Source organism: Gossypium hirsutum, chromosome D02 (genome assembly GCF_007990345.1).
Source record: "Gossypium hirsutum isolate 1008001.06 chromosome D02, Gossypium_hirsutum_v2.1, whole genome shotgun sequence".
In the NCBI taxonomy this organism is placed as follows: Eukaryota; Viridiplantae; Streptophyta; class Magnoliopsida; order Malvales; family Malvaceae; genus Gossypium; species Gossypium hirsutum.
This window is the reverse complement of record NC_053438.1, coordinates 6,534,032-6,560,015: the sequence shown is the minus strand read 5'-3', so window position 1 is coordinate 6,560,015 and position 25,984 is coordinate 6,534,032. Positions and strand designations below refer to the sequence as shown.

General features: G+C 32.1%; 3 protein-coding genes across 7 annotated transcripts; all 3 read left to right on the top strand.

Annotated features, from left to right (window-relative positions):
* Window positions 1–1,996: 1,996 nt before the first annotated feature.
* LOC107932160 (uncharacterized) lies at window positions 1,997–7,410 on the top strand. Of its 3 annotated transcripts, none has more exons than XM_016864109.2 (9): window positions 1,997–2,435; window positions 2,542–2,937; window positions 3,065–3,121; window positions 3,593–5,796; window positions 5,882–6,151; window positions 6,230–6,310; window positions 6,401–6,512; window positions 6,599–6,665; window positions 7,030–7,410. In XM_016864109.2, exons 1-9 carry the CDS (start codon window positions 2,309–2,311, stop codon window positions 7,118–7,120), a joined length of 3,405 nt encoding a protein of 1,134 aa, XP_016719598.2. In that variant the 5' UTR covers window positions 1,997–2,308; the 3' UTR covers window positions 7,121–7,410. The 3 variants fall into 3 exon arrangements, with proteins under 3 accessions (XP_016719598.2, XP_040944123.1, XP_016719599.2); XM_041088189.1 differs by having other exon boundaries at window positions 2,086–2,435; window positions 6,605–6,665; XM_016864110.2 differs by lacking the exon at window positions 6,401–6,512 and having other exon boundaries at window positions 2,086–2,435.
* A 687-nt stretch (window positions 7,411–8,097) lies between these two features.
* On the top strand, window positions 8,098–9,859 carry LOC107932112 (uncharacterized). 2 transcript variants are annotated; one of them, XM_016864062.2, is made up of 3 exons: window positions 8,098–8,305; window positions 8,481–8,589; window positions 9,437–9,859. In XM_016864062.2, the coding sequence occupies exons 2-3, from the start codon at window positions 8,493–8,495 to the stop codon at window positions 9,559–9,561; spliced, it is 222 nt and encodes a 73-aa protein (XP_016719551.1). In that variant the 5' UTR covers window positions 8,098–8,305; window positions 8,481–8,492; the 3' UTR covers window positions 9,562–9,859. The 2 variants fall into 2 exon arrangements, with proteins under 2 accessions (XP_016719551.1, XP_016719550.1); XM_016864061.2 differs by having other exon boundaries at window positions 8,463–8,589.
* An 8,474-nt stretch (window positions 9,860–18,333) lies between these two features.
* On the top strand, window positions 18,334–25,759 carry LOC107932153 (squamosa promoter-binding-like protein 7). 2 transcript variants are annotated; one of them, XM_041088187.1, is made up of 10 exons: window positions 18,334–18,988; window positions 21,259–21,431; window positions 21,540–21,754; window positions 21,859–21,933; window positions 22,038–22,145; window positions 22,712–22,829; window positions 23,172–23,307; window positions 23,654–23,813; window positions 24,116–24,670; window positions 25,082–25,759. In XM_041088187.1, exons 1-10 carry the CDS (start codon window positions 18,426–18,428, stop codon window positions 25,391–25,393), a joined length of 2,415 nt encoding a protein of 804 aa, XP_040944121.1. In that variant the 5' UTR covers window positions 18,334–18,425; the 3' UTR covers window positions 25,394–25,759. The 2 variants fall into 2 exon arrangements, with proteins under 2 accessions (XP_040944121.1, XP_040944122.1); XM_041088188.1 differs by having other exon boundaries at window positions 24,791–25,759.
* Window positions 25,760–25,984: the final 225 nt, after the last annotated feature.

Here is a 25,984-nt window from a genome sequence, read left to right as displayed (position 1 = left end):
ATTAGTCTTTCAATCGGTTTGCTCATTTCTGATTAGACTAATGACATGTTTAGGTTCGTCTATTAATACAAGCTGTCTTTCTGTATTACGATCTAACCACGTAATACCGCTTAGTACCAGTTAAACATTAGACAACCAATAGCAACATTTGCTTCCATTTTGATTTGCGTGCAAAAATAATGTAAGGACAATATACAAAGTATTAATGTAATTTATGAATAATTTTATTAACGAATCTATTCGGAAATATTACAAGCGTACTTAGATGAAAATACTATACTTAGGGCACCAGATCTAACATTCTCCTCCTCTAGCTATAAATATGGCTTATTGTGAAATCTAAACTATATTATGTAATCCGAAGACGTCGCAAGATTTGGTCAGACAATTGGTTCGCTCATAAGTATGAAATCATACCTATGTTCCCAGATGTAGATATATTTGGCATGAAATTTAGACTATTCTTCATTGGTTCTCCACTGTAAGTCGATCTTGTGAAGTTCATTGAGCTCTTGGGGTGATGGCGAAATACTTTGTACAAACCCAAAATGGCACATCACTCGATCATATTTGTGTATCTCAACCATTGCAAAAACTATCAATGACATTTTGAAATGCCAAATATTGTGATTCGCCAAAAATTTAGTCGGGATGCATTCTCAAATTTTCGGATTAAAGTATGACATCTATTCAAACTACACTACAAAATTATAAATTTTATTACGTACTTAATATTAAATTTTAAATTCTTACGTAAATATTATATAATTGAAAAATTCAAACTAACCTTGGCTTTTGATCGTTGATCTAACAACAGCTGTATATCTCCGAGGTCGTTTGGTATACCCACATAACTCGCGTCATTATTCTATTTACTCAAATAATATATTATTTAAAAAATATAATAATGAAAAAATAATATGATAATTATATTATTAACTGAATCTTCTCGCGTCATTATTCTATTTACTCAAATAATATATTATTTAAAAAATATAATAATGAAAAAATAATATGATAATTATATTATTAACTGAATCTTACTTTATTACGAGTGAGAATTGATAAGGGAAATTTACTCGGAGACATAAAAATGGTAAGTGGTATTATGCCCATGACTGAATAAGGAGTATATAACTCCTGATTTTAATTTTGTGCTTTTGTTGCCCGACACATCTCTCGATACAACATAGTCAAGACAACTAATCCCAAATGAGTCACTCGACTTCTTTTAAGTCGACTAGTTGTAGGAGCCACCTTAAATGTACCAGATTTTGACATTTATCTAGCATTAGATGACCCCTGATTAACCTCAGTGCGAATGCTTGAGCGAATTGTTGCCTTTCAATCGCATTAGAGGAGTTGTCGAGATGTGAGAAATTGTCTTCTAACCATTTAATTTTTATCCGACTACCACTAAACTTGACCGACACCTTGCCTAATAGTTAGTAGCAAATTCCGCTCCAATCGTTAATGCGTACTACTTCGTAACGACTGACCCATCAACCGAGTTGTAATACTACATCCTTGAGTGTAATTGTAAACTCACCGCACGAAGTATGAAATATGTGTGACTTGGGTCTCCATTTTTTTAACAAAGTGCTAATAAGTGCGGGCTCCAATTTGGTTCCTCCAAGCATACGAGATACGTGCAAGAATCCTACTTCTTCCAAGTGTTTTTCAATAACGCGCGGTGCTCTTGCACTTAAATTGTGTATATAAGTCTCGATAATCCAATATTTAGTCTAATTATATAAATATAAAAAAATTTAAAATATTAATAATATTAACAAGTTAAGAATTATATTAAGACGCCGAAAACATGTTTCTGGTCCAAATGAATAAGAGGCATTGACATCTTTAAAATTATAAAAATTAAATAAAATAAAAAAATTATAAAATAGAAAGAATTTGAGAGAAATTAAATAAAAAATTGAGAATAAAATAATTGAGAGAATAGATGAATAAGACTACAAGAGCATAAGAGGCAAGCGACATTTTCAATACCTTTCCTAATTTAACTAAAATAATAATAATTTTTTTTTCTTTTAAATATTTTCATCACATAATTTTTTTGTTCAGTCAGGGTGTTATTATTATAATTATTATTTACAAATAAACTGGAAAAGCAAAATGAATATTCTGTCGCTCACTTTGCAACACTCAACACAACACTAAAAGCTAATGTTAAAATATGGTGTTGAATTGTCTACCCCCTTTTTTCCCTAATGTGAAAAGTGTGCTTTTTAGGGATTTGATGTCGTTTTGGCTTTTCTTTAACAAATTGACAGATGAATTGAAGTGAAAAATGGGCAGTATTGGAGATACGAAAGGGGAATTCAAACCCTCTGATATTAACCCAAGCACCGATTTTGCAGATGGCGAGACTCAGCCTTTTGAATTTGACTCACAGTTTCCCGTCTCTCCATTTTGTGGTATGTTATCTCAATCTTTGACTTTTCACTTAATATTCTAGTATTAGTTATTTACGCTTTAAACCATGCGAAATTAATGTGAATTATTGGTTTGGAAAAAAAAAAGGTTACAGAGATGATAATGAGGATGATGATGAATTAAATTATCCACAAGATACGGTTCCTTTATATGATAATAATGTTGCAGTCGAGGATGGTTTAGAGACCCAAATTCTAAACCTTGGTGAGGAAACTCAAGTGTTGGACTTTGGTGGCGAAACACAAGTGTTGGATTATTTAGATTGCTGTGAAAATATAGAGACCCAATTGTTGGATGCATTTGATGTCAGTGTTGTTCTTGATAGTGAAGGTGAAGGAACCGATGGAACTGAGGTTTTCGATGATGGTGATGAGGTCTCAGATGATGAGGTAGTAATTGGAGATTGTGGTCGATCAATTGGCCATGAGGAGAAGGAATCTTTAGAGCAATGTAGAGCATCAACAGATGAATGCAGGAGTTCGGGTATGTTATTCTCCGAGTTTTGGCTAATATTGTTGTATTGGCTATGAGTTTCTGTATGTTATGTATGCCAGGAAGTTGATCTTGTTGTCTGAACTGAAGTTATGGTGTTGTGCTTGTGTTTCTTCAGGAATCCATGTTCCTACAGCAACACCGGATGTCAAAGCTGTGTCGGAAGGGAAACCTGGTATGTTTTCTATGGCCTGTTCATGGTTGGGAATGCATGACTTTCTCGATACTTTGTATCTCTATTTAAATAAACTCCTCGTTGTTGTCTTAGGTGATTACTTTGACAATTTGATTAGCTGTCCAATAAACTTTGAAGCACTTCTGCTTATCCTTTGTGTTCGTCCTGCATATGTCTTCGTAAAATTTGTTTGCAAGATTAAACTACCATCATTAGTCAATGCCCTTAGGAAAATTGCTGTGATAAGTTCTTTTTTTCATTGAATGTGATGACGAGTTCCAGATGTTGATAAATTAACATTCTCTTTTGAAAGCACTTCTTAGAGCGATTTATTTTCTGTAGTTAATTCGCATTTGCAAGCATTATCGTTTCATCTTTAAATATTATAGGATGGCAGGAACAAATGATTGGTCAATTGTATTAGGTACGTGGTCTTTCAATTTCTCGATTAACGTAGCTTGTTTTCCATAGGATCTGTCCAAAGGTTTACTTCAGTTCGTGCAGCGTCCCTGCGGGCCTCTGGTCTTGCAGCTCGTAATGCGGCATTACGGGAAATGAACAACGAATCTTGTTCTAACCAGACAGATAGCCGGTTTTCAAACCAGTGCACAGTCGATAGTAAGGGTTTAAATCTGAAAGTTGTGGAGAACATTAGTCAGCGACAAGATCAGAACTCGATCAATTTCAGGGTTGGTTGTCCAACTGCAAGAAAACTTTTTGCTGAGGATTGTTTTACTGAAAATAAAGAACTTTCTAGGAACAGTGAAGTTGCGGATGCAAGAGAAGATTTGCTTGAGGCTCCTGATTGCGATGGTCCATTAGCAGGTTTAAGTTATATAGACTCTCAAGAACCTGGGGAGTTATCACAAGCTAATGCACTTGATTTCGTGGAAAGATTTGTAAATGACAAATTGATGGAACTTGATAACGAAGTTGATTTTGGAAAGAGTACAGGGGGAAATTCGAAACTTATTTCGTGTGCAAAAGGGCTGCAAAGTTTGGCCAAGAGAACTATCGAAAGAAGCACTGCTGGTGAAGCAGGGAATTTTGAATGGGATGATTTTCGGGAGGACGAAGGAGGGGGTGACATCTATCGGAGAATGAAGGAAGAATTCTATGGTAATAGAAGCCAAGCACGGAAATCTTCTACCAACCTACGGAAGCCTAAAGGAAAGAAACTAAATGAATCTTGTAATGTAGACCAACCAAAGTCCGGTGATAAAAGGATGGTTCATTCTGAGTCAAAATTATTGTTGTGCAAGTTGAAAGATAATGACATGACGTTACAAGAAGGTCAAATGAATTTTAGAAAAAATCTTTCCAATGAGTTTGATGAACAGTTTAACTCAGATTCCTCGAGAGGACAATTGGAACCTACTGGGGCTAAGACAGGTGCTGCTGAAGAACTAAATGATGTAGGTTTTGACACCCAGATTGCTGCTGAAGCTATAGAAGCCTTATTCAATGGGGAGGCGGCTACTGAACCAAAAGCTAATCAAGGTGTCCAAAGCATATCTAAGGGCTCCTCTAAAGCTTCATTTAGAGGAAAAGAGGGAAAGAGAATTTCTTCTACATCCAGAAAGGGTTGTTCTGATGCTACTCGATTTACAAGACAATCCAAGAGAAGTAAGTTGAATGAAGATTCTTCAGTTTTGCTGGAGAGACATTCCAAAAATGTCGGGAAGGAATCCTCGGTCACAACTCCAGTCAGTGATTGTAAAAAAGGTAGAAAACGGATTAAAGAGGTTGATTTCCTTCAAGAAAGTAGAATTGGGAGTACGGATGTTAAGTTATCTGGAATGTCAAATGCTAATGGGCAGCTTTCTATATTGCATTCTGATCAATCTGGAGAACATGGAAATGGAAATGGAAATGTCAAATTAAGTATCGATGTTCATTTGGAACTGATTTCTAAGAGTATTGGCAATCATGTACCAAGTTATCCCAGAAAAAGAAGATCCTCTCGGAAAATGCCTGTTGGCCTTGGTGAGTCTGATAAAATGGAAGCACAGTCCCGAAAACCTGCTCAGCCTGATGACAATGGAAAACCAACTGCTATGCAGAAAAGGTCGAGAGGGAACAATAGAAGCACATGCATTCCATCATCCACTAGGAGGACTGCACGATCATCTGTGAATACTTGCCCACTTCCTTATTTTTCAGACCAGAATTCAGAAGGGAAATTGTCTCGTCAAAGTTTGGATAAACAGGGTTCAGATGCGGATGAACTTAATTGCAATTTTTCTGACAAGAATGGGAGAATGATATCAAAAAGAAAAATTGGGCCCAAGGCAGCAAAGGCAATCACACATGCTGGTGGAAATCCTGATGCAATTTCTTTGTCAAATGCAGAAAATTTAACCGTGAATGTTGATTCTGATAAATCACCAAAAGAGAAATCGAGATCACCTGGTTCTCTATGCACTACTCCAACTAACCATCTGATACCCATCAATGCTGCATCGCCTGTTTGTATGGGTGAAGAATATTATAAACAGTCATGCAAGAAGAACCTGTTAAAAGCTTCACTTATTAAAGAACTCAGAAGTTTATGCCCGAATGAGGCTGAACCAATTTCCCCTTTGAAAGATATGAGGAAAAGAAGGAATTTGGCCGATGTTCGAGTCTTGTTCAGCAACCACCTAGATGAGGATATACTTAAACAGCAGAAAAAGGTACTAGCTTTTTTGTTATTTCGTTAGACCTGTAAAGCTATAAATGCTCGTTTAACTATATCTTATTTCTCGATTTTGTCATCAGATCTTGGCCCGCCTAGGTATTCATGAGGCATCAACTATTTTAGATGCGACGCACTTTATAACCGATAAATTTGTCCGCACTAGGAATATGTTAGAAGCGATTGCTTCTGGCAAATCAGTTGTCTCACATTTATGGCTTGAAAGCATCGGACAAGTTAATATTCACATCGATGAAGAAGCTTATATATTGAGGGATATCAAAAAAGAGAAAGAGCTTGGCTTTTGCATGCCGGTTTCTTTAGCACGTGCACGCAAGCGGCCCTTATTACAGGTGAGGTTTTCTAGGTTTACCTATTGCATTGGTCTTTTGTTCCATCTCGATTTTCACACAATAGTGGAAGCTATGCAGGGCCGAAGAGTTTTAATCACCCCAAAAACAAAGCCAGGTAAAGAAACAATCTCACGATTGGTGACTGCAGTTCATGGTCAGGTATTTGGGCAGTTCCCTCAGAAATACATATCCATGGATGTTTTATCATGAGAATTTATTTCCTCTTCTATGTTTAATCAACAATTCCAGGCAATTGAGAGAACTGGCAAATCCTCTATGAAGGATGACAAAATCCCAGATGATTTGTTGGTTCTATCATGTGAAGAAGATTATGAAATTTGTGTTCCTTTCCTTGAAAAAGGTTATAAGGTTTCTTAAATTAGCTCCGTCTTCTTTTTTCTTGTAAAACTCAGTTTTTATTCAAATTTCTCACTATTATGCTTTCAGGGGCAGCCGTTTACAGTTCAGAGCTGCTACTGAATGGAATAGTTACTCAGAAGCTGGATTACCAAAGGTTCGTATTATATCATCATGAAATATTGTTCTCTTTGATTCTTTCATTATGCTTTTGTTACAATGGAGCATGGCTTTTAATTATTATTTTGCTCTGACTCTTTTTTTTTTTAAAGTACTCGTGTTTGATGCATATCCGGACATAGTTATTAGGATCTAAACCCTCCAAAACATGACATACATGTGTACCATGTAACGTAGTCAGATACAGAAATTCTTGATCTGGACCCAAAAGGTTGTCGAGATAATTGTGCTAGCGATTTTATCTGATGATTTCTTCCTAATGGGTTTTCTTCATTGTTCCATATCGGCTATAAGAGATGATGAGCTTTTTGCTTTTGTAACATATATGTATTTATCGGCAGGCATCGTCTCTTCGAAGATCATGTTAGACGAACCCGATCGACCATATGGATGAAGAAAGACAATAAGTTCCACCCTGTGACAAAAGCTTAAATGAAGCTTTCTGGTTTCTTACTTTTGTTTCTAGCTTCCTCTGGATTTTCTTCGTGTGTTTTCCGATTTCTTCGGCACATCGTTTTTGTAGGCGTCAAATTTAGAACACACAGTGATCTGTACATGTCTTAGAAGTAGTTTAGCTGTGTAAATGCTTAAGATGTATGTTTCATTTTCTTTTCTCTTCAATTTTGTTCATAAATTTGACATCATGTTATATTTTGGTGTTTATTTGCTGATCCATGTACTTGGGGTCATGCAAATCGGTTCAAGCCACCACCTTCCAGGGAGATAGTGTTTGAGTTTCAACATTTACAATATTTTTCTTCAAGTTGCATATATATATATTTTAAATAAGTAAAACATGATGTAATATAAAAGAATACATCAAATATTATAAATATAAAATATTTTAAACATAATGCAAAAAAATAATATTTTAAACATAATTATGACTCAATAGGATAGAATGCTTACAATGAAAAGATATGAATTGTCGTTTTTGTTTTTTTTTTCAATTCTAATAATGGTTTTTTTATAATTTAATAATATATATATCGACTCAATAAACCAACCTTACACTACTTAATCCTATATTTATTGATTTAACAAATTAATCTTATTTAGTGCAAGGATTCTTGAGTATAATAATCCCCTTGCAATGCTTACAACAATGATATTCGAGGGTCAAGAATTGTATCCATAATCATAGAATTATTTAACAATATTTATAAAAAAATGTCAATATAAATTCATATACTGTATTTTTTAATAATTTTTTTAAGGATAATCGAGGAATTATCGGTTGATTTAATGGCTTCAATTAATATGATAAATTAAATATTTTTATATCTTACATTATACAATTTTAGAAAATAAGTAAAAATAAAATTTAAAAAATTTAATTCTAAAGAATCTATTAAATATGCTATTTTTTCTAGAAAAAGAAAAAAAAGATTTTACAAATTTTTTAATATGTAAAAATTGAAAACATTTTAATTTTTCGTTTCTCTTTCTATTTACAGCTTAGTCCCAACATCGCTGATTTAGAGGCCCAGCTCGTCAATTCATTAGCATCGCCGACGAGGGATCAATCGTCGTCGTCGGCGGCGGCGCAGCCTCAATTTGCAATTTCTGGTTTCCGAGATTACTCCTGTTCAATCCTCTTTCTCAAAGCCACACAAGGTCACTTCAATTTTCCTTTTAAACTTCTTTTTTAATGATTTGAAGTTTTAGTGAAGTATTAGATATCAGTGTTCGTAGTTTTATATTTCTATACTTAGTACAATTTAGCTGGATCAGAAATTAATTCTTTTGTTTTTTTGAACATCTAACTAAGCAGAGAAGAAACTAATTGCAGCTAAAAGAAAAAATGGCAATAAAGTTTCTTGATTGGTATTTGAAGATTGCAATTGGGTCAGCTATAATTGGAGGTTCCATGGAGTTATTCATGATCAAGACTGGCTTCTGTGTGAGAACTCTCCATTTCCCCCCATTTCATTTATGCATTTTATGATTTTGTTCTTCAAAACCCTAGAAAGGGTAGTTATTGTTTTTTCCTTTCTTCGGTTGCTTTTGAACTTGTCTTTGAGATTCATAAAATTCCGGTTGAGTGTCTGATACATGTATCCAGCTTATTTTAATATATTCGGAGGATTATATCCTATATAATGTCGGAATTTTTGTAAAAATAATGAGTAGGAGCAACACCCGATTTTAGTTTCATGTTATCATTGTTAATTGGTGGATTTTTCTTGGAGTTACTTTGATTGTCTCAAATCTTAATGCCAATCAAATAAACTTTTAGACTCCATTGGTGATTTTCTTTTGATCATTTTCAAAGTTTTCTCTTTGTAATGTATGGTTAATTTTAAATTCTAGGTCATATAAATGGATATCGAAAGCCGGTTTCATCTGTGAAATCGTAAATATGGATCTAATATTCTTATTTCCAAGTGCTAATTTCTTAAATTTATGTTAAGAGCAGGGCTAATTTCATAGTCTTAATAAGATAAAGCAGTGTCTTACTGCTATTAGCCTATGATTGTATGATTAGTGACAACAAGTATTAGTGAATGTTTGTCTCGATGGATGCTTAATGATAGGTTGAAATAGATCTGGTTTGAACTGTTATCTTCAATCCTTACTAATCAACATATAGGAAGCTGGATAAGGTATCTAACTAGGTCGAGGAAACATAAGGGCTCGACTATGGCCAGCAAATGGTTGTACAAACCACTTGGTATGTTTGTAATGCCATGTTGATGTGTTTTGTGTATTACTCTTGATTGAACCTTTACTTTTCTTATGTTGTAGATGACAAAGTGACTGTTCTAGAGTCGGAGAAGCGAGCTTGGGAGAATTCCCCTGAAGCTCAGGCAATGAGAGAAGCTCTTAATCCTTGGAGAAATCATGATGCACAAGAAAGAAAAAGTTCCTAATGGAGGCCACCTCTAGGGACAGATTCTTGATGCTGTTTGATTTGTTTTGAATAATAGATGTACCTGGCAAGAAGTTTGACGCACAACTAAATATGTTCACTGGCATTGATAACGAACTGATCCTTCCGAGTTTTGATCCCTTGTCTGAAATTATTTCTGTTAGAAATTTTCTTACTACCTGTCTTGTAGGTTAGTTTTATTTATTGATAGGCTAAATTTTGGAATGAATCATGAAGGTTGATTTCCGCTTTCTTCATATTTTTGGCTATGATCTTTATCTGAGAGACTACTTATACTACTTTGTTTGGTTTCTTTTGTTCGTACTTAGATTCAGCATGTGTTTGACACAAGTATGTTCGATTTTTTCTGACACTGATCCCCGAATCTTGAGTAACCGTTAGTCAATTACCATAGTTAAGAACATTACAATCTATTTTCAGCAAGAGAGTTGGCAATGGCATCCATAGACTATGAGACAATTATAACTAACCAAGGAAAAGAACATTGAAAAAAATACATCCTTGCACTTCTGTTTATGTATAAACATTGCATGGCTGTATAATTTAACTTCTTGTTGCAAGTAAAACTACTTAGCTTAGCTGGTTCATGTAAATGTCAGGGTTCAACTCACATGTGTCTGCCCGAGCATGAGGCTCACACAACAGGTTCAGTACATGGATATGGGTTACAGGTTTCTTGACATTAGTACTGACCCACTAACTGAAGTGTTCTAGAAGGTTTTGGAAGACAACTTACCTAGAGTTTCTAGAAGCCTAGATGCCAAGTCATATATAGTTCTACATCCTATTTAGTTTTGAGCTTCCTAGGAATCTCTGGTCCAGAGATTAAGTTTCTTTCTAGAGGTTCTGTAGATTAAGTGTTATATCTTCCGTACACTTTTAACGATATGGGTTAAGGGGATTCAACTATAAATAACTAACGGTCTTCCGATCCTCGTTCAAGCAGTTACTGGATTGAGACACAGTCACCCTTAAAAGAATGCCGACATGATCATGTTACAGTGCAAAGTAGGAATTGCTTTTAGACAAGTATGTGATTATGAAGGTGTAGTGTGTTTTTTTTTTCAAGTGGACAATGAATACTCGTTTGTTTCTTTTGGTATTGTCTCTCAAAAGGTGTCTAGTCATGGTTTGTTGGTTGCTTGTGGCATCGTGTTTGTGTTTGCCTGTGTATTTTGTTTTGTTAAAATCGTGTTTAAAATATCCTTTTAAAAATATTTTGTATTATTATATAAATACTACCCATTTCTTTTGAAAGCTGCATAATGATTTATTTGGTTTTCCAACTTAAAAAAAAGTTATTTTAGAATTCTATTTAGGTTTTCGACTTTTTTAGCTCTTAAAACTTGCGTTTTTTTTGTTAAATCATCCCAAAATAAATGAAATGAATAAAAACTATTTTTATAAATTAAATATCATTAAAATTATTTAAAAATATAACTTTTTAAATATTTTTAAAATTTTAAACAATTAATTAAATGCTGATATGTTATGTATGTGGCAATCTATATATATGTTACGTTAGCAAAATTAATAAATGTTAGCTTTTTCATCATTTTAGATGATCTGACAAAAAATACAAATTCAAAAGCTAAAAGAGGCGAAAAATAAATGGAGGGCAAAAATGATTTTTTTTATAAAGTTGGAGTGCAAAAAATGTCATTATAACTTGAAATAATAACCCCTAAGTTGTGGTCTATTGGTTGATGGTTCATCTATCTTAAGAATAGTTTAGGTTCGAATTATCGTTGAACATGCTTATCTTCTTGCAAAGATGATCATCATTATAACCCAAATAAAAGAAGATCGAGAATTTACCCATATAAACAAAATTAAAATTTAATTTTAATTTAATTTATACTTAATTTTAATTTTTTAACTATGCAAAAATAAATATGTTGTGTTTAAAATAACTTTTTTTAAAGAAATTTTTGTAGAAGGGTTTGAAAATTTATGTCCAAAGGTCATTAAACCGAATTTATTAAGTTAAAAATAAAATCTACAAAATTCTATGAATCTGATGTTTGTGGATGTTCGTCGGTAGAACCCAATAGCTAATATATTAACTGTTTTGAAGTATTTCAGCCACCTTTACATTGATTTCAACATTTTCTTCACTTTTATTATTAAAATCATGGTTCGATGGCCCCAAAAAAGTTGTTTTTGCGATTTAATAATTTTAATTTCTCTAGAACATTGTTCGATAATGCCAAGTATTTTTTTTGAAAAAAAAAAGTCTATTAATTTGTATATTTTATCTTTAGTGTCGGATCCAGAAATATGATTTAGGGGTAGGGACCAAGTCAAAAATTTGGGGGGCGAGAATTAAATTATACAATTTTATTATAATAAAAATGTAATTTCACTATTTTAATAAGTCAAAGTACAATTTTATCATTACTAATTTAAAATTTTATAAATTATAAAGAACCTAAATGAAAGTTTTTCTATTTTAGGGGGGCCGAAGTCCCTGCCAACCCTCTTAGATTCACCCCTTATTGGGGGATAACGGTTCATTCGGATCGGTTTTGTAAATAATAACGATTTTTCTTGTGATTCAAAAACCAAATTGAATTGAATAAATTTAAGTTTTAACGAAACCGAACTCGAACCAAACATTATGGTTTGATTTTTCCAAATTTTTTTTCTGACTCTAATTTTTAAGTCAAAACATAAATTAAAATTAAAATTTTATTAGAATAATATTCGGTTATATTAAACAAAATAACTAAAATACAAGCAATAGGCTGAGTCATCCTAGCATCATATTAGTAGAAGATTTACAAAGTGAACTGAAGCAGAGAAGATTTGCAGTAAGTTGGAAATTTGGTTTCATTGAATAGGGTGGAAATAGACAGGTTTGGAAGTGATTAATTAGTGGATTATAGCCTTGTTTTAATGGAGATGGTCAATAAGATAATCCTATATCTTTAAATAAAATTGGATTGCCTCACTTATTAGGTAAGAACATATGTTCCAAGTGGATTTGTTTCACCTAACAAAAAAAACCCAGGGTTCTGTTCCCTTTGGACTTTTTGACGGTAAGAAGGACGACAAAAGTGGAAACGTGGGTCGTCACCTCTTCCAGATGATGGTAGGTTGCTGTAATTTTTGTAAAATCAAATATGAATTTAAGTGTTATAGAGTTCTATTAAACCTGAACCGGAATTTTTTTTCTTATACACATTTCTAAAGACTCTTTTGAGGGAGGTCTATTAGGGAGACATTCTGATTTTTATTTTTCCTTCTTCCTCCCTACTCTAATTATTTATGTCATTCGCCGAGTAAAATTTGATTCGATTAGAAAAAATTAAAAAAATTTCAAATTTTGATTTATTTGAATTATTTGAGTCAACTCGAATAACTTGATTCGAGTTTCGAATTGAGTTGAGTTGAATTTCACAATTCAAATAACTTGAATAATTCGAATAACGGATTGGTGTAAATATCCTTTTAGTCCTTGTCAACATTGAAAATAAGCAAATTTGTATCTCTCTCAACAAAAATTACAAAAAAAAATCAAAATAATTTCCAAAAAATCAAATAATTTTTAAAATTTAAAATATTTATAAGAATTTCAAATTTTATATTTAAAAAAATCTAAATTTTTTTAAAAAATCTAAAGAATATATAAAAAAAAGTTAAAATTTTAAAAATTTTCTAAAATAATAATTCTGGGACCTAATTAATTATTCAATTTATCATACTATAATAATATTTTTATTTGACATGTTTAATTTTTTAAATTTAACTCGAACAATTTCACTTGATTTGACTCGACTCGAATTTCATTTTACCCTACTCGAATTTCATTTTACTTGACTAGAATTGAAAAATATTTCAAATTGAGTTAGAATGATAAAATAGGACTTGTGAACTCAATTAACTCGAAAAATTTACTCGATTCGATTGAACGTTCACCCCTATATGCAAGAAAAGAAGATGAACCGACTAACGGAGCGACCAACTAAATCTTATACCAACAATAAGTATGTATATTTGTTCTAAAATCCAATTCCATTTGTTATCTATATTAAATTTGAGTGGATTATTTGAATGAATTAATGAATTTATTTTTCAAATATTTGAATATATTTAATAGGTATAAAAATATGTTTAAGTTTATATTGATATTGTTGTCAATGCAAGAGGACATAGATTCGAATGTACTAAAAAAATTGAAAAGAATCATTCTAAACCTTGTATAAAAATAAAGCGAATAATAGATTCAGATATTCAAAGTCGTTATTTAAATTTACATCTATTATTTATAAAAATAAAATAGAGTCTAATGAATATCAAAATTTCTTATTCATACCAATTATAAATCCACTATGATTAGTGATAAAAAAAATTGAAATTTAAAATTGATAAAAAAATGAAAATTGAAAAAAAAAAACCAAACTTTTGTTTATTATAATTATTTAAGATTTTTTTTTAAAAAAAAGAGAGTTTTTCATTATGTTTCAATTCATTCAAATCTTTAGTTTTTTTATATAAATATAAAAATTCTTATATTTTCTAATTTTTAATTATTATTAATTTATATTTTAAAATTATTATAAATAATTGGATGAACAAATATCAAGCCCGACCTTGGCGGTTGTTTTGAGAGTGCAGTTGCCTAGTATTAGAAGGGGCCCAAAATTAAAAATATTTTTTCAGCTTTTAACGTGAGAAAAAAATTTCAAACTAAAATAAATTAATTAAATTCTTAGGGTTTTCAATTTTTCACTACAAATATTTCATTGACCCAGAAAATTTTTCAACTTTTATTATATTTTATTTTATAATTTCTTTAAAAAAGAATTCAATTTATTATTTCGTCTAAAACTCCAAAAATATCAAGAACGGATCTAGATACAATCAATTAAACTGATTCGATTTTTTCGATTTTCAATCTAACATCGTGATCATAGAGATGAAGAATGAGGATGGCATGAAAGCCCCCACTAATAAAAATTGGATGGTTCAAGCACAAACCTAACACCCTTTTCAACTCCAAAATAAAAAATAAATGGGAATAGTCAATGCTTCACTTGACATTTGACAACAACATGTTCATTAAATAAAACAATATAAATACATGAATAAAACATTTAGAACACACACACACACACCATAACTTATAAGTCTCAATAGAACAGTGGTACACTATTATTGAATAAACATATGGACGACAAGATGCTCGATATTTCTTGTTTCTTCCTCGTCGAAGATAGCGGCGACTCCGAGCACGATTCCGAATCATCATCCATGGATATAACTACGGTCACGGTGGCTGGCAGTGGTGGTGATGAAGATGATGCGGAGTCGTGTAGCTGCGATACGATCGGTACAGAAAGCCTCGATGATTTTTATCAAGCAATTCTTAAATTTCTCGATGATGATGGTGATGATCAAGATTTGATTGATTGTAATGATGATGAAGACGGAGATGAAAGACCTGGTTTGGGTATGGACTTGTGCAGGGAAGTCATGGATGGAATGGAAGATAGGCTGTTTTGGGAGACTTGCATGGCTGTTGGATACCCTTGATTTGAATTATTTTCTTTCTTAATTTTCCTTCTTTCCAAACAGGTCTTGTTTGTTTGCTTTCCATTTTTGCTCAGGTCGGTCATCATTTGTGATGCATGTAAAGTATAGGTAAAATATTAAAATCAATATTAATATTGGCTTTGAGTGTGTTTTTTTTTTGGATTTTTAATGAAAATTATTTAAAACATTGTATGTATAATGTGTTTATATTCGATGCAATAATGTGTGTATATATATTTTGGTAACAAGATAAAAACAACATCAACTACGTACTAATTATAACAATAGGAGCAGGTTCGATAACAGGAAATGTTTGCCTATTCGTATTTGAGCATCAACCAATGGTGGAGCAACATGAAAAATTCTAGGAAAAACCTTTCACCATATTAGCTAAATTATCAGCGGCAAATTTCACTCTCCATTCGTATTCGCAATATCAAGTTTATGTATAGTTTTTTAGAAGCATAAACTAATCATATTTGATGCGATATGTCGGATCATATTGTAAAAGTATAATTTGTAATTTCCTTTTTCATAATCATAGGTCCCTTAAAATTTTGCCAACTCTAGTGGGTCTCCAAAGATTCAATTCAACATCCTCAAATACCCACAGAACCTCTAGTTTGTTCACATGTGACAAAATTGTGAATGAGTTTATTTATTTTTGGTTAAATTTTGTTATTAGTCTCAATACTTTGTAAAAGTTGTAGATTTAATCCTTATACTTTAATTTGGCCAATTTTAATCTTTGTGCATTTTAAGTTTTTGAAAATTTAGTCCTAACCCAAACAATAACAGTTAAATCCGTTAAGTTTAATTACTATTCCTATTCTATGCATACAATTATAGACTTAGTTCATATTCTCCAATTGGATCATTCTAAGTTCCTATACTTTACTAATTTGATATTTCAGGCTTGATGCAAATGACGATTTTTAATCCATTAACTGAATTTTAGTGAGTAATATGTGAAAATAATAAGCTGGAATGACATTACTCATATAATAATATGCTCATTGCATTAGAATTTAGAAACAAAAGAACTTAACTTAATGAATTTAACAGTAACCGCTTGGTATGGATTGGAATCTTAGATTTTGAAAAGTACAAAGATTAAAATTGACCAAATTAAAGTATAGGGACTAAATCGACTACTTCTGTAAAGTACAAAGATTGATAGCAACATTTAACCTTTAATTTTATTTTTTATCCTTAAATATTAATTTTTTCTATACAACCTTATTTCCATTTCACATCTCCACCTACACTTGGATCCATAAACAATAAATAATTCATCAGTAATAAAAATAAAGAAAAATATTATATATTGTTATTTTAATAAAATCATAATTTAATATAATTTTATAAAAACAAAATTATTTCAAAATTTTATTATATATAAATTTTAGTCTAATAATTTTTTATTCTCACTTGTATACTTTTTTTAAAAAAATTTAAGTACATATTTTATCATTGATTTTAATGTTTTCACAATTAATTTTATTGGTAATGTTGTTTTTAATCTTAATATATAATTGTTTTTAATTGGTTAGGATATGATTCGAAATGAAAAAAAAGGTTTAGTTTTCTTAGAATAAAACATAACTTTATGAGATGTTTTTTCACAAGTAATGGAAAGTGATTCTCTTAATAATTAGTAAGAGAATTAGGCTCCGTATAATTTCTGAAGATATTTTCTATTTTCATTTTTTCAATTGACTAGCCACTTGAGCATGGAACCTAGACCACCCACTCACTCCTTGGGGGCGTATACTATCCATCAACTAGCCACTCCTTTAGTAAGTGTCCCTAAGAGGCACCCACTTTATAAGTGTGAACACGCCTCTAATGATTAATGGACTCCACCTAAGCGTAACAACCTCGTACTATCATTAATGGAATGGGACCTACGGCGCATATCTCGCACGTCTTGCACCCCTTGCACATTTTGATGGCAAACCTCTACAACGTCCTATCATGTCACATTAGCAGACAAGAAGATCTTCACTATATATATCCTCCTAGATGATGATAAAGGGATCCTTTTTGGCCTCTCTAGTAACCTTGAAGCATTCTTTCTCTCTAGCTCTCTTCTTAGTTCTCAAACTATCATCTTATCCCTTTTTGGCTCTCTGCCTCACTAGGTGAACTGATATCTTCTTCACCACCATATCCTCCTCCTTATTGTACATTGTATCAACAATTTATATTTTCTTTTCTTATATTTAAAAAAAATATTTTTCATTGATATCAAATTTGAGTATTAAGATAATTTCAAGACATATATACAATACATAAATACACTTGAATTTATACATACAATGCAATGAGAAAAAATGGTGCATATCTTCACTATCTTGAGTTAATATGCAAGCTATTTTTTCAAATGCATTCATGTAATGGATTCAATTAAAACGGAGTAAAATTATACCTTTTGAATTAATTTAAATATTTGTTAATAAAAAATATTATTAAAAATATTAAAATATATTTACATTATCTTTTATTTAGTAAGGGTAAATTTGTAAAATAACATTACATTTCTAAAAAAATATTTAAGGTATTAAACATATCATTTTCTTGAGATTTTAATTAATATTTTTCAATGTATATCAAACATTATAAATAACATTTTTAGTAATATTATTTTTATCAATCACATTTTATGGCCATAAAATGTAAAAACACGAAACTCGCAATTTGTGTTCTTTGAGTTGAGAGTACGCTTGGTCGTTGTTTTGTTATGTTTGGTCTCTTGATTTCGGGCCTTTAGTGGCTTTGGTGTTTATATTGAGTTGCATTTGAGTTATGAAATAAATTTTTTTGAGGTTTCTAGAACTATTGAACTATACAAGTCATTGGTTTTTAGTTTGACCAACTCGACTGATTTGATTGATTTAATCAAATAAATTATTAAAAAATGATAAAAATATTAAAAAATTAGAAAAAAATCAATTCAATCAATATATATCGATTCACAAATCAATCAACTTACTCATCTTTCTGTATTGATAATTCGACTTATTTCCGATCCAACCAATTATGGAAATAATGGAATTTCTTTTGGAAAAAAAAAGTACAATTGAAAATTTACAATATTCAATTTGATTGAGTCTGCACATTTTCGTCATTTCAAACATGATTTATTCATTTCACAAAAAATGAAGAAAAAGAAACAGTATAAGTTAAAAAAAAGAAGGGATATTTTTAAAAATTAATTAATTTGACCAGACCTACCCGTTTATTCGGAGCGTCTCTGTCAACTAATCGAACCACCCACCTAACCTAACTAGGGTTTTTGTTGTCATGGAACAACCTGCATCTTCTCCCAACACAACGCTACGTGGCTCTCCTCGGTCTAAGGATCCCCAAATGGATGTGCATCTTCCGGTGACCGAAGCCGATCCCTCTTCTTCCTCCGTTTGGGACTGGGGCGATCTCCTGGACTTCACCTTAGACGATCACTTCTCTATCTCCCTTGACGACGGTAACATGTATCCTCCTCCGTTTGAAGCGTCTCCTTCAGTTCCGGATCCGGAACCGGTGTCCGGACCCGATCGTGTCAGGAAGCGGGACCCGAGGATGACTTGTTCGAATTTTCTAACTGGTCGAGTGCCTTGCGCTTGCCCCGAGATTGACGAGCAAATGGAGAAGCTTGAAGAAGAAGAGGCGGGGGCTCCGGGAAAGAAGCGAGCCCGAACTGGACGGGTCGGGTCAGGGACGTCTCGGTGCCAAATTCCGGGTTGCGAAGTGGATATTACTGAACTTAAAGGTTACCATAGAAGGCATCGAGTTTGTCTCCAGTGTGCGAACTCGAGCACCGTTTTGATCAATGGTGAAAGCAAGAGATATTGCCAACAGTGTGGCAAGTAAGCTCTATTTGACTCTCTTTTCTTATTTTTCTGCTATTTTTTTTAACACTGCCTTAAGCTGAAGTTTATCTGCTTATGAATTATACTTAATTGTTGATTGTTGAGTGTTTTTTTTTGTTTGTTTGTTTGATTGAAGGCATAATTAAAATTACATTTAATTTTGCCGAAAATAAATAGGGAAAGTAACAATTGAGTGTAGCCATGAAGTTGTAATTCAATTTCTTGTCTTTCCCAGTCTAATGGCATTTGCAGATTGCAATTAGGTAGTCTTTGGTAACTTAAGATTGGATTTTGATTCCTATGGATATTTAATTGAGTAGATAGTTGGATGCCTTTCAAATATATAATCTATTGAAACTCAATTAACTAATACATAATGTATGCGTATATTTCTCACAATTTATATACCAAATGAATTCCAAATCCAAGCCTTCAAATTCATGTTCCTAAACATTGTATTAGGATGTGTTTGGATAACACAGAGTAATTGAATGACACTGTAATTACTATCCTCTTTTGTAATTACAAAGAATCGTAATTCCTTAGATGTGTTTGGCTGATAAAGTGAAAAATCATTGTAATTCCCAATATCATATTTGATAGTACAAATTGTAATTATATAATTACATAAGTTATAGTTTTAAAAAAGATTAATTACTATAAAAAATTATTAGTATGATAAAAATAAGTTCTAAATAAATAAATAAATTTTAAAATTAAATCATCATATATATTATGTTAGTCTAAAAAAGTAGTTGATAATATGATTACTAGTAAAATAATAAAAAATAAACATTATATAACATATGCTCCGTATCATCATCTATTTTTCCTTGATCGAGTTAATCATCATCTGAATTTGAATTTGCATCATTAAGATTATTAAGATCTCTTTTTTTTCGTGTAGTCTTTGAAGTATGGATCATCTCAATTTCACCTATCATTGAAGTTATGAAATATGCTATATGCTGGTACGATCCAACCTTTTTTTTTATGCTAGACTAAGGTAGTGTTGTTAACATGGGAAACATTTTTTTAGAACGACAAATGTCTTCTCAACCACATTTCGAAGCCTTGAATGTCTTTAAAGTAAATAGTTCGCGAGCTGTTTATGATGCTTGTGTCTGGCAACATTCTCTAAAATGGTATCATATCCCATGATATGATGCAAGAATAACTTTTTCTATTTGCATAATTAGCATTGACCTTAATATATTTGGGTTCGTAGTCTAGATAGTTTGTAGCTTTATTTATAAAAACTTAATTTGGAGAAAGACTTATGCTAGATTATATCTCTTTTTATAATACGTAAATTAATTAAAAAATAATATAAACTTTATAATATATAACGTTTATAAATTTCTTTTATAAATTGTTCAAACCTTTTATAACACTTCTTATAAATAATATAATTTTTGTAATAATTTTAGAAAGTTTTGTTTTATAAATAAGTTATGATAAAAATAACTATAACAAACTTTTTAAGAATAAGTATATTATTTTTATAATATATTGCATGGACATATAAATAAGTTATGTCCATTCTTTTTGGCCATAATTTTTTATAAATAAATAAATTATAACACTTTTATAACATGTAAATTATTTTTATAATAAACTGTTTGGTCATAAATTTAAATTTTTAAGATTAAATAATATATATTTTTGTTATAACTTTATAAAATACACAAATTATTTTTATAATAATTTTTTTTTGGATTTATAATATAAGAAATTTTTTCCCATAATTATCCTAGACACTCATACGTGTTCATTCTTATAATATAATTTTTAAAATTATTTTTATAATATTTTTTTAAAATTGGATTTGAGTGTAATTACTGGTTTAATTACTCTAATTCTCACCCTCCCCCTAAGAATTGAAAAGTGTAATTGGGGTGCTTCAATTACACCTAATTCGGTGGGACCCATCAATCACAATAGTTATCCAAACATACTATTATTGTGTAATTACAAGTAATTACACCCAAATCCAGTTACTAGGTGGCTTTCCAAATATTATCTTAGTGTTTTTGGTTAATGGAAGACTAGAACTAGAAGTGATCTATATTTTTTTAATTTTTAGAGTTTAGACAATGAATGGTTATTTTTGGTTAAATGTTACAGCTTGAACCTTACTGTATCTTTTCTTTCTTCCTTTATTATTATTATTGTTATTATTATTATTATTATTATCATTATTATTATTATTTGTTATTGGTATTTCTTGTATTAAAATGTTTATTTGCCTATCAATTACTTGTCAGGTTTCACCTGTTGTCGGATTTTGATGAAGGTAAAAGAAGTTGTCGAAGGAAACTAGAGCGTCATAACAATAGGCGGCGAAGGAAGCCTGTTGGTTCTAAGACTGAAGTCAACAAAGAATCTCTAGGGGCTGTGCAAAGTGAAGACATTGCTTGTGATGGTGAAGCAGGAAAAGGTTCTATAGATTTGATTTATGGCAGCTTGTTGTGGAATTGAATGATCCTTTCTTGTAGGACCTGTAATTTTTCCTTGTTGAAAATAATTTATTATTTGTGATATACAGATGATTTAAGCTTGAGTGGCCAGACAGCTGAAGACCCTCCCTTTGAGTCTGAGGATGGGCTTGTTTCTGCAGATTGCTCAGCTCCCATGTTGCAGACTGTTAATAATGATAGCACTGTAGCTCTTATTGACACTGGAACTGATGGAGGGAAAGAGGACTTGAAGTTTTCCATTTCTACTTCTTACCATGACAATAGGACTGCTTACTCATCTATGGTGGGTTCTTTGATTTTTACATGCTAGCTGTGTTGTACATTCAATTTTGTTCATAGGAGGAAGCTTGCCGGTAATATATATACTGATTTTGTGTTTCATTGTAGTGCCCTACAGGCAGGATCTCATTCAAGCTTTATGATTGGAATCCGGCAGAATTCCCACGAAGACTTCGGCACCAAGTATTTTAAAGAATATTCTTACAGTTTAGTATTTAAATAAATATAACCATTTTTGCTGTTAGAGACCTGAGGAATTGATTGATACATGGTTAACTTAATTGCAGATTTTTCAATGGTTGGCTGATATGCCTGTTGAGTTGGAAGGCTACATCCGCCCTGGTTGCACAATCTTGACTGTGTTTATTTCAATGCCAAAGAATATGTGGATGAAGGTAATGGTTCAATCAGTTGGCTTTAATTTAAATCATTTTAGCTTATATCTGGTCTATATTTGACCAGGCAGACTGGTCATCACACACATCATAGTCGAATTTGAAGCCAATAACATAAGAGAAAATTCTTTGTTTACATTTCCTTAACTACATGGTTTCTAGAAGTCTTGAGTTTTAATCTGGTATTTGTAACCTCTATATATTTATCAGCAACAATTATTATTTGGTATTATGGTTTATTAGATTAAATAACTTAGAATGTACATAAGATACAATATGTTATAACGGTGGAAATTTGATGCTTACTGTGGATGCGAAGCAAGAATTGCCTTCATGAATATCTACTTCGTAGAAGTTTAAGAAATATGTCTTGTTCTCGAATTTTTTATGTTCTGATTTGTATTTCCTTAATGTCAATAGTCAATGTGAATTCAGGCAAGCATTTTGATTAATTATTCTGTCAAAAAAATTATCTTCTTGCACTTGCGTCTTGCAGTTCTGTCCCTCTCTCAAGCTTTAGGCAGATTTGTCAAGAAATTATCCTCATTTTTTCTTCTTTCAAACAGTTATCTGAAAATCCAATGACCTACATGCATGACTTTGTCTTTACACCTGGAAGGATGCTGCATGGGAGAGGCCTCATGACTATTCATCTTAACAACATGATTTTCCGTACCAGTAAAGGTAAGAATAAAATGTAAATTTCACTAACAACCTAACACATGATTTCCATTTTATTTAACATTTTAATGCATTTGAAAAGCCTTTAAGTGGATGATTAAAATTTCTGGAAGATAATGTAGAGTGGGTGAATTTGATCATCATGTTTGGTCATTTGCTACCTTCAGCTAAGCTGTGTGCAAGTTGCAGGATTTAAGATTCTTTATGGTGGATTAGGCTTGATTTCGTATCTATTCTACAATGCCTTGTTCCTGGTTTAAATTCTTCAGTCTTTTAGGTGGCTGCATTTGATTTATTTAGTTGTCTCAGTCCTCGAAGTGTGATTAAGGTCTCTTGTGTGTGTAGGTGGAAGTTCTTTGGTGAAACTTGACATGGGGGTGCAGGCCCCAAGACTTCATTATGTTCATCCTTCATGTTTTGAGGCTGGCAAGCCAATGGAGTTTGTTGCTTGTGGAAGTAATTTGCTGCAGCCCAAACTTCAGTACGGACATTACCTTCTTTTTTCTTCTCTTTCTTGTCTTTATTACATTTTTTCCTTCTTTTGTTGGCAACTCTTCTATAATCCCTCATCTCCCGTATATGATCCGTTTTTTTCTGCATGAGATTGAAGTTCATAGGTTGGGGCTATATGGGACATTTCTTTGAAATTTCAGGGTATCATTGTTATCATTAATGACAGTGGTTTTATTACTTAATATTTTTTTGGGGGAAGGGTGGCAGGTAAGATCATATTGGACCTATTTATATATTTCAACTCTTCTTTTGTGTTATGCCAGAATGGTCTACTGTTATAATATAATGCTTAAGAAAGATGATAATTATTCCAGGTTTCTAGTATCTTTTGCTGGAAGGTATCTACCGTATGATTATTGTCTTGCTTCCGCACATGTCAATGCTACAGAGGGTTCTTCTAGTTGTGATCATCTATTATACAAAATCTACGTCCCTCAAACTGAATCAGATCTCTTTGGCCCCGTATTTATTGAGGTGGGTATCGTGAAAGTTCTATCTTGATATTTGGGTTTCATCTCAGAGAAATTTGACAAAGCATTACATTTTAAAATCCGTGCTTGTCCATCTTGTTAAATGGATAGAGGACTTGCATTCAATACTTTTTCTTTGGCTATTGCTATCGGCTATAAGATTATTACAATTATATGAAATAACCATTTTTTCTCCCCAAGATGAGATACGACAAATTAGTATCAGTCTGAGTGAGGTTTTAACATAATATATTTATCATACTGGGGCATTTTTTCTTTAATAAAATTTATGGATTTGTTTTCTAGGTTGAGAATCAGTCTGGATTATCAAATTTTATTCCCGTCCTAATTGGGGACAAGGACGTTTGTTCTGAGATGAAGGTGATACAGCAGGGATTTGATGCCTCTCTTTTTTGGGGAGGATCACAGATTTCTGCCAATAGGTCGTCATGTGAAACATCAACTTTGCGACAAAAAGCATATTCTGAACTTGTTTTAGATATAGCATGGTTATTGAGGGAGCCTAAATCGGAGAATTTTCAAGAAACTATGGCCTCTTCTCAAATTCAGAGATTCAATTGTTTATTGAATTTTCTCATACAAAACAAATCAACTGTCATTTTGAAGAAAGTCTTACAAAATCTTAAGAATGTGATGGAGGAGGCTGGGTTTAATGGAACCGATGATCCTGATACAAGGTTATTAAAGAAGTATATGGATTACGGTAGAGATATCCTTAATAACAAGCTTCAAGAAGGTGAAAGGCCGGTGCTTCTTTCAGAGTACATCGAGCAAGAAGGAAAATGGAATTCTCAGAGCAGCTTAAAAAATGATGGCCTATTTGTACCAAATGGTTCTCAGGTGAGGACTGAGAATTTTGTTGCATACGCCAATATAATTTTCTTTCTTTTAATTTTAGCACAATGGTTTTGTATATCTTTGTAACATGCATGTTGTTCTGACTTCTCTTTTTTATTGAAGTACCCTGTTCCACAGTAGTGTTCTGTGCTTATTAGGACATGGGTATGGAGATATAGCCTGGAAGAAATTGTGTTTTGAGAACATACTAGTATCTGACACTTACACCAAGTCCAAGTAACATAAGTTTGCATTGTCTTCATTTTGGTTTCTGAGGAGCAAATATGTTCCGTTACGAAAGATAAGATACTGTTGAGGAGAGTATGAGGGGAGTTTTGGAAACCTCCAATGTCATTTATACAGCTTTTACATATAATACATGTTTTGCTTCTAATAATGATGTTTTATTTGCAGGACTTGGGGGAAAGGACTAATGCTAAATTCCAAACAATGATGGCATCAACTACTTTGACTCGAAGTGAGACTGTTCCGCTTTTAAACAAAGAAATTGTTATGAATGTGAACCTTAGCAAGGATCTCCCGAGAAAATCGTGTAGTACCATTTTTGCCACCACAACGTTGAGATCTTGTCCCGCCTTATTTGTAGTTGCTACTGCTGCTATTTGCTTGGGGATCTGTGCAGTCTTTCTCCACCCTAACAAGGTTGGTGAGTTTGCAGTAACGATACGCAGGTGTTTGTCGAAACGGTCTTACATTATCGAATGAGGTCTCGAACAAAATTGAGTTATGCACAGATCTCATATGTAAATAGTTGAATGTATGTTCTTGATCCGATGACATCAGTCTGTCCGAAAGCTTCAGCCTTGTCATTTTGCTCCTCGACACATGCTACCTGGATTCAGAGTATCAGGTACAGGTATTTGCCCGTCAGGGATAGACTCAATTTGTTTCTCTTAAGTTTTTTCATATATTTAGAGAATCAGAGTTCAGGTAACATTGTCATGTGTCCGGCAAAATGGGGCATCTGGAAGCATGAAGGTTGTTGAATGTAATATGAATGAGGGTAATATTTGATATAACATTGTAAAATCTTAAAATTTACCATTGCTAAGCAGTTTTGGGTGTTTGCTATTTCCTTGTCCCGAGAGAAATAAAACAGTTGTAAACGAACTGCCCCTGAAGCTGAAACTGAATAGTATTTGCTCAATAATCTCTTAATTTTTAATGCTCTTAATGTACACTCCAACTCGAAGTCCATTAATTAAAAATATTTAAATAAAAAGTTATAGAATATGTAAAAATAATAAAATAATGAGTAAATTGCATCATTAGGGTGTGTTTGTGTGAAGAATTTGA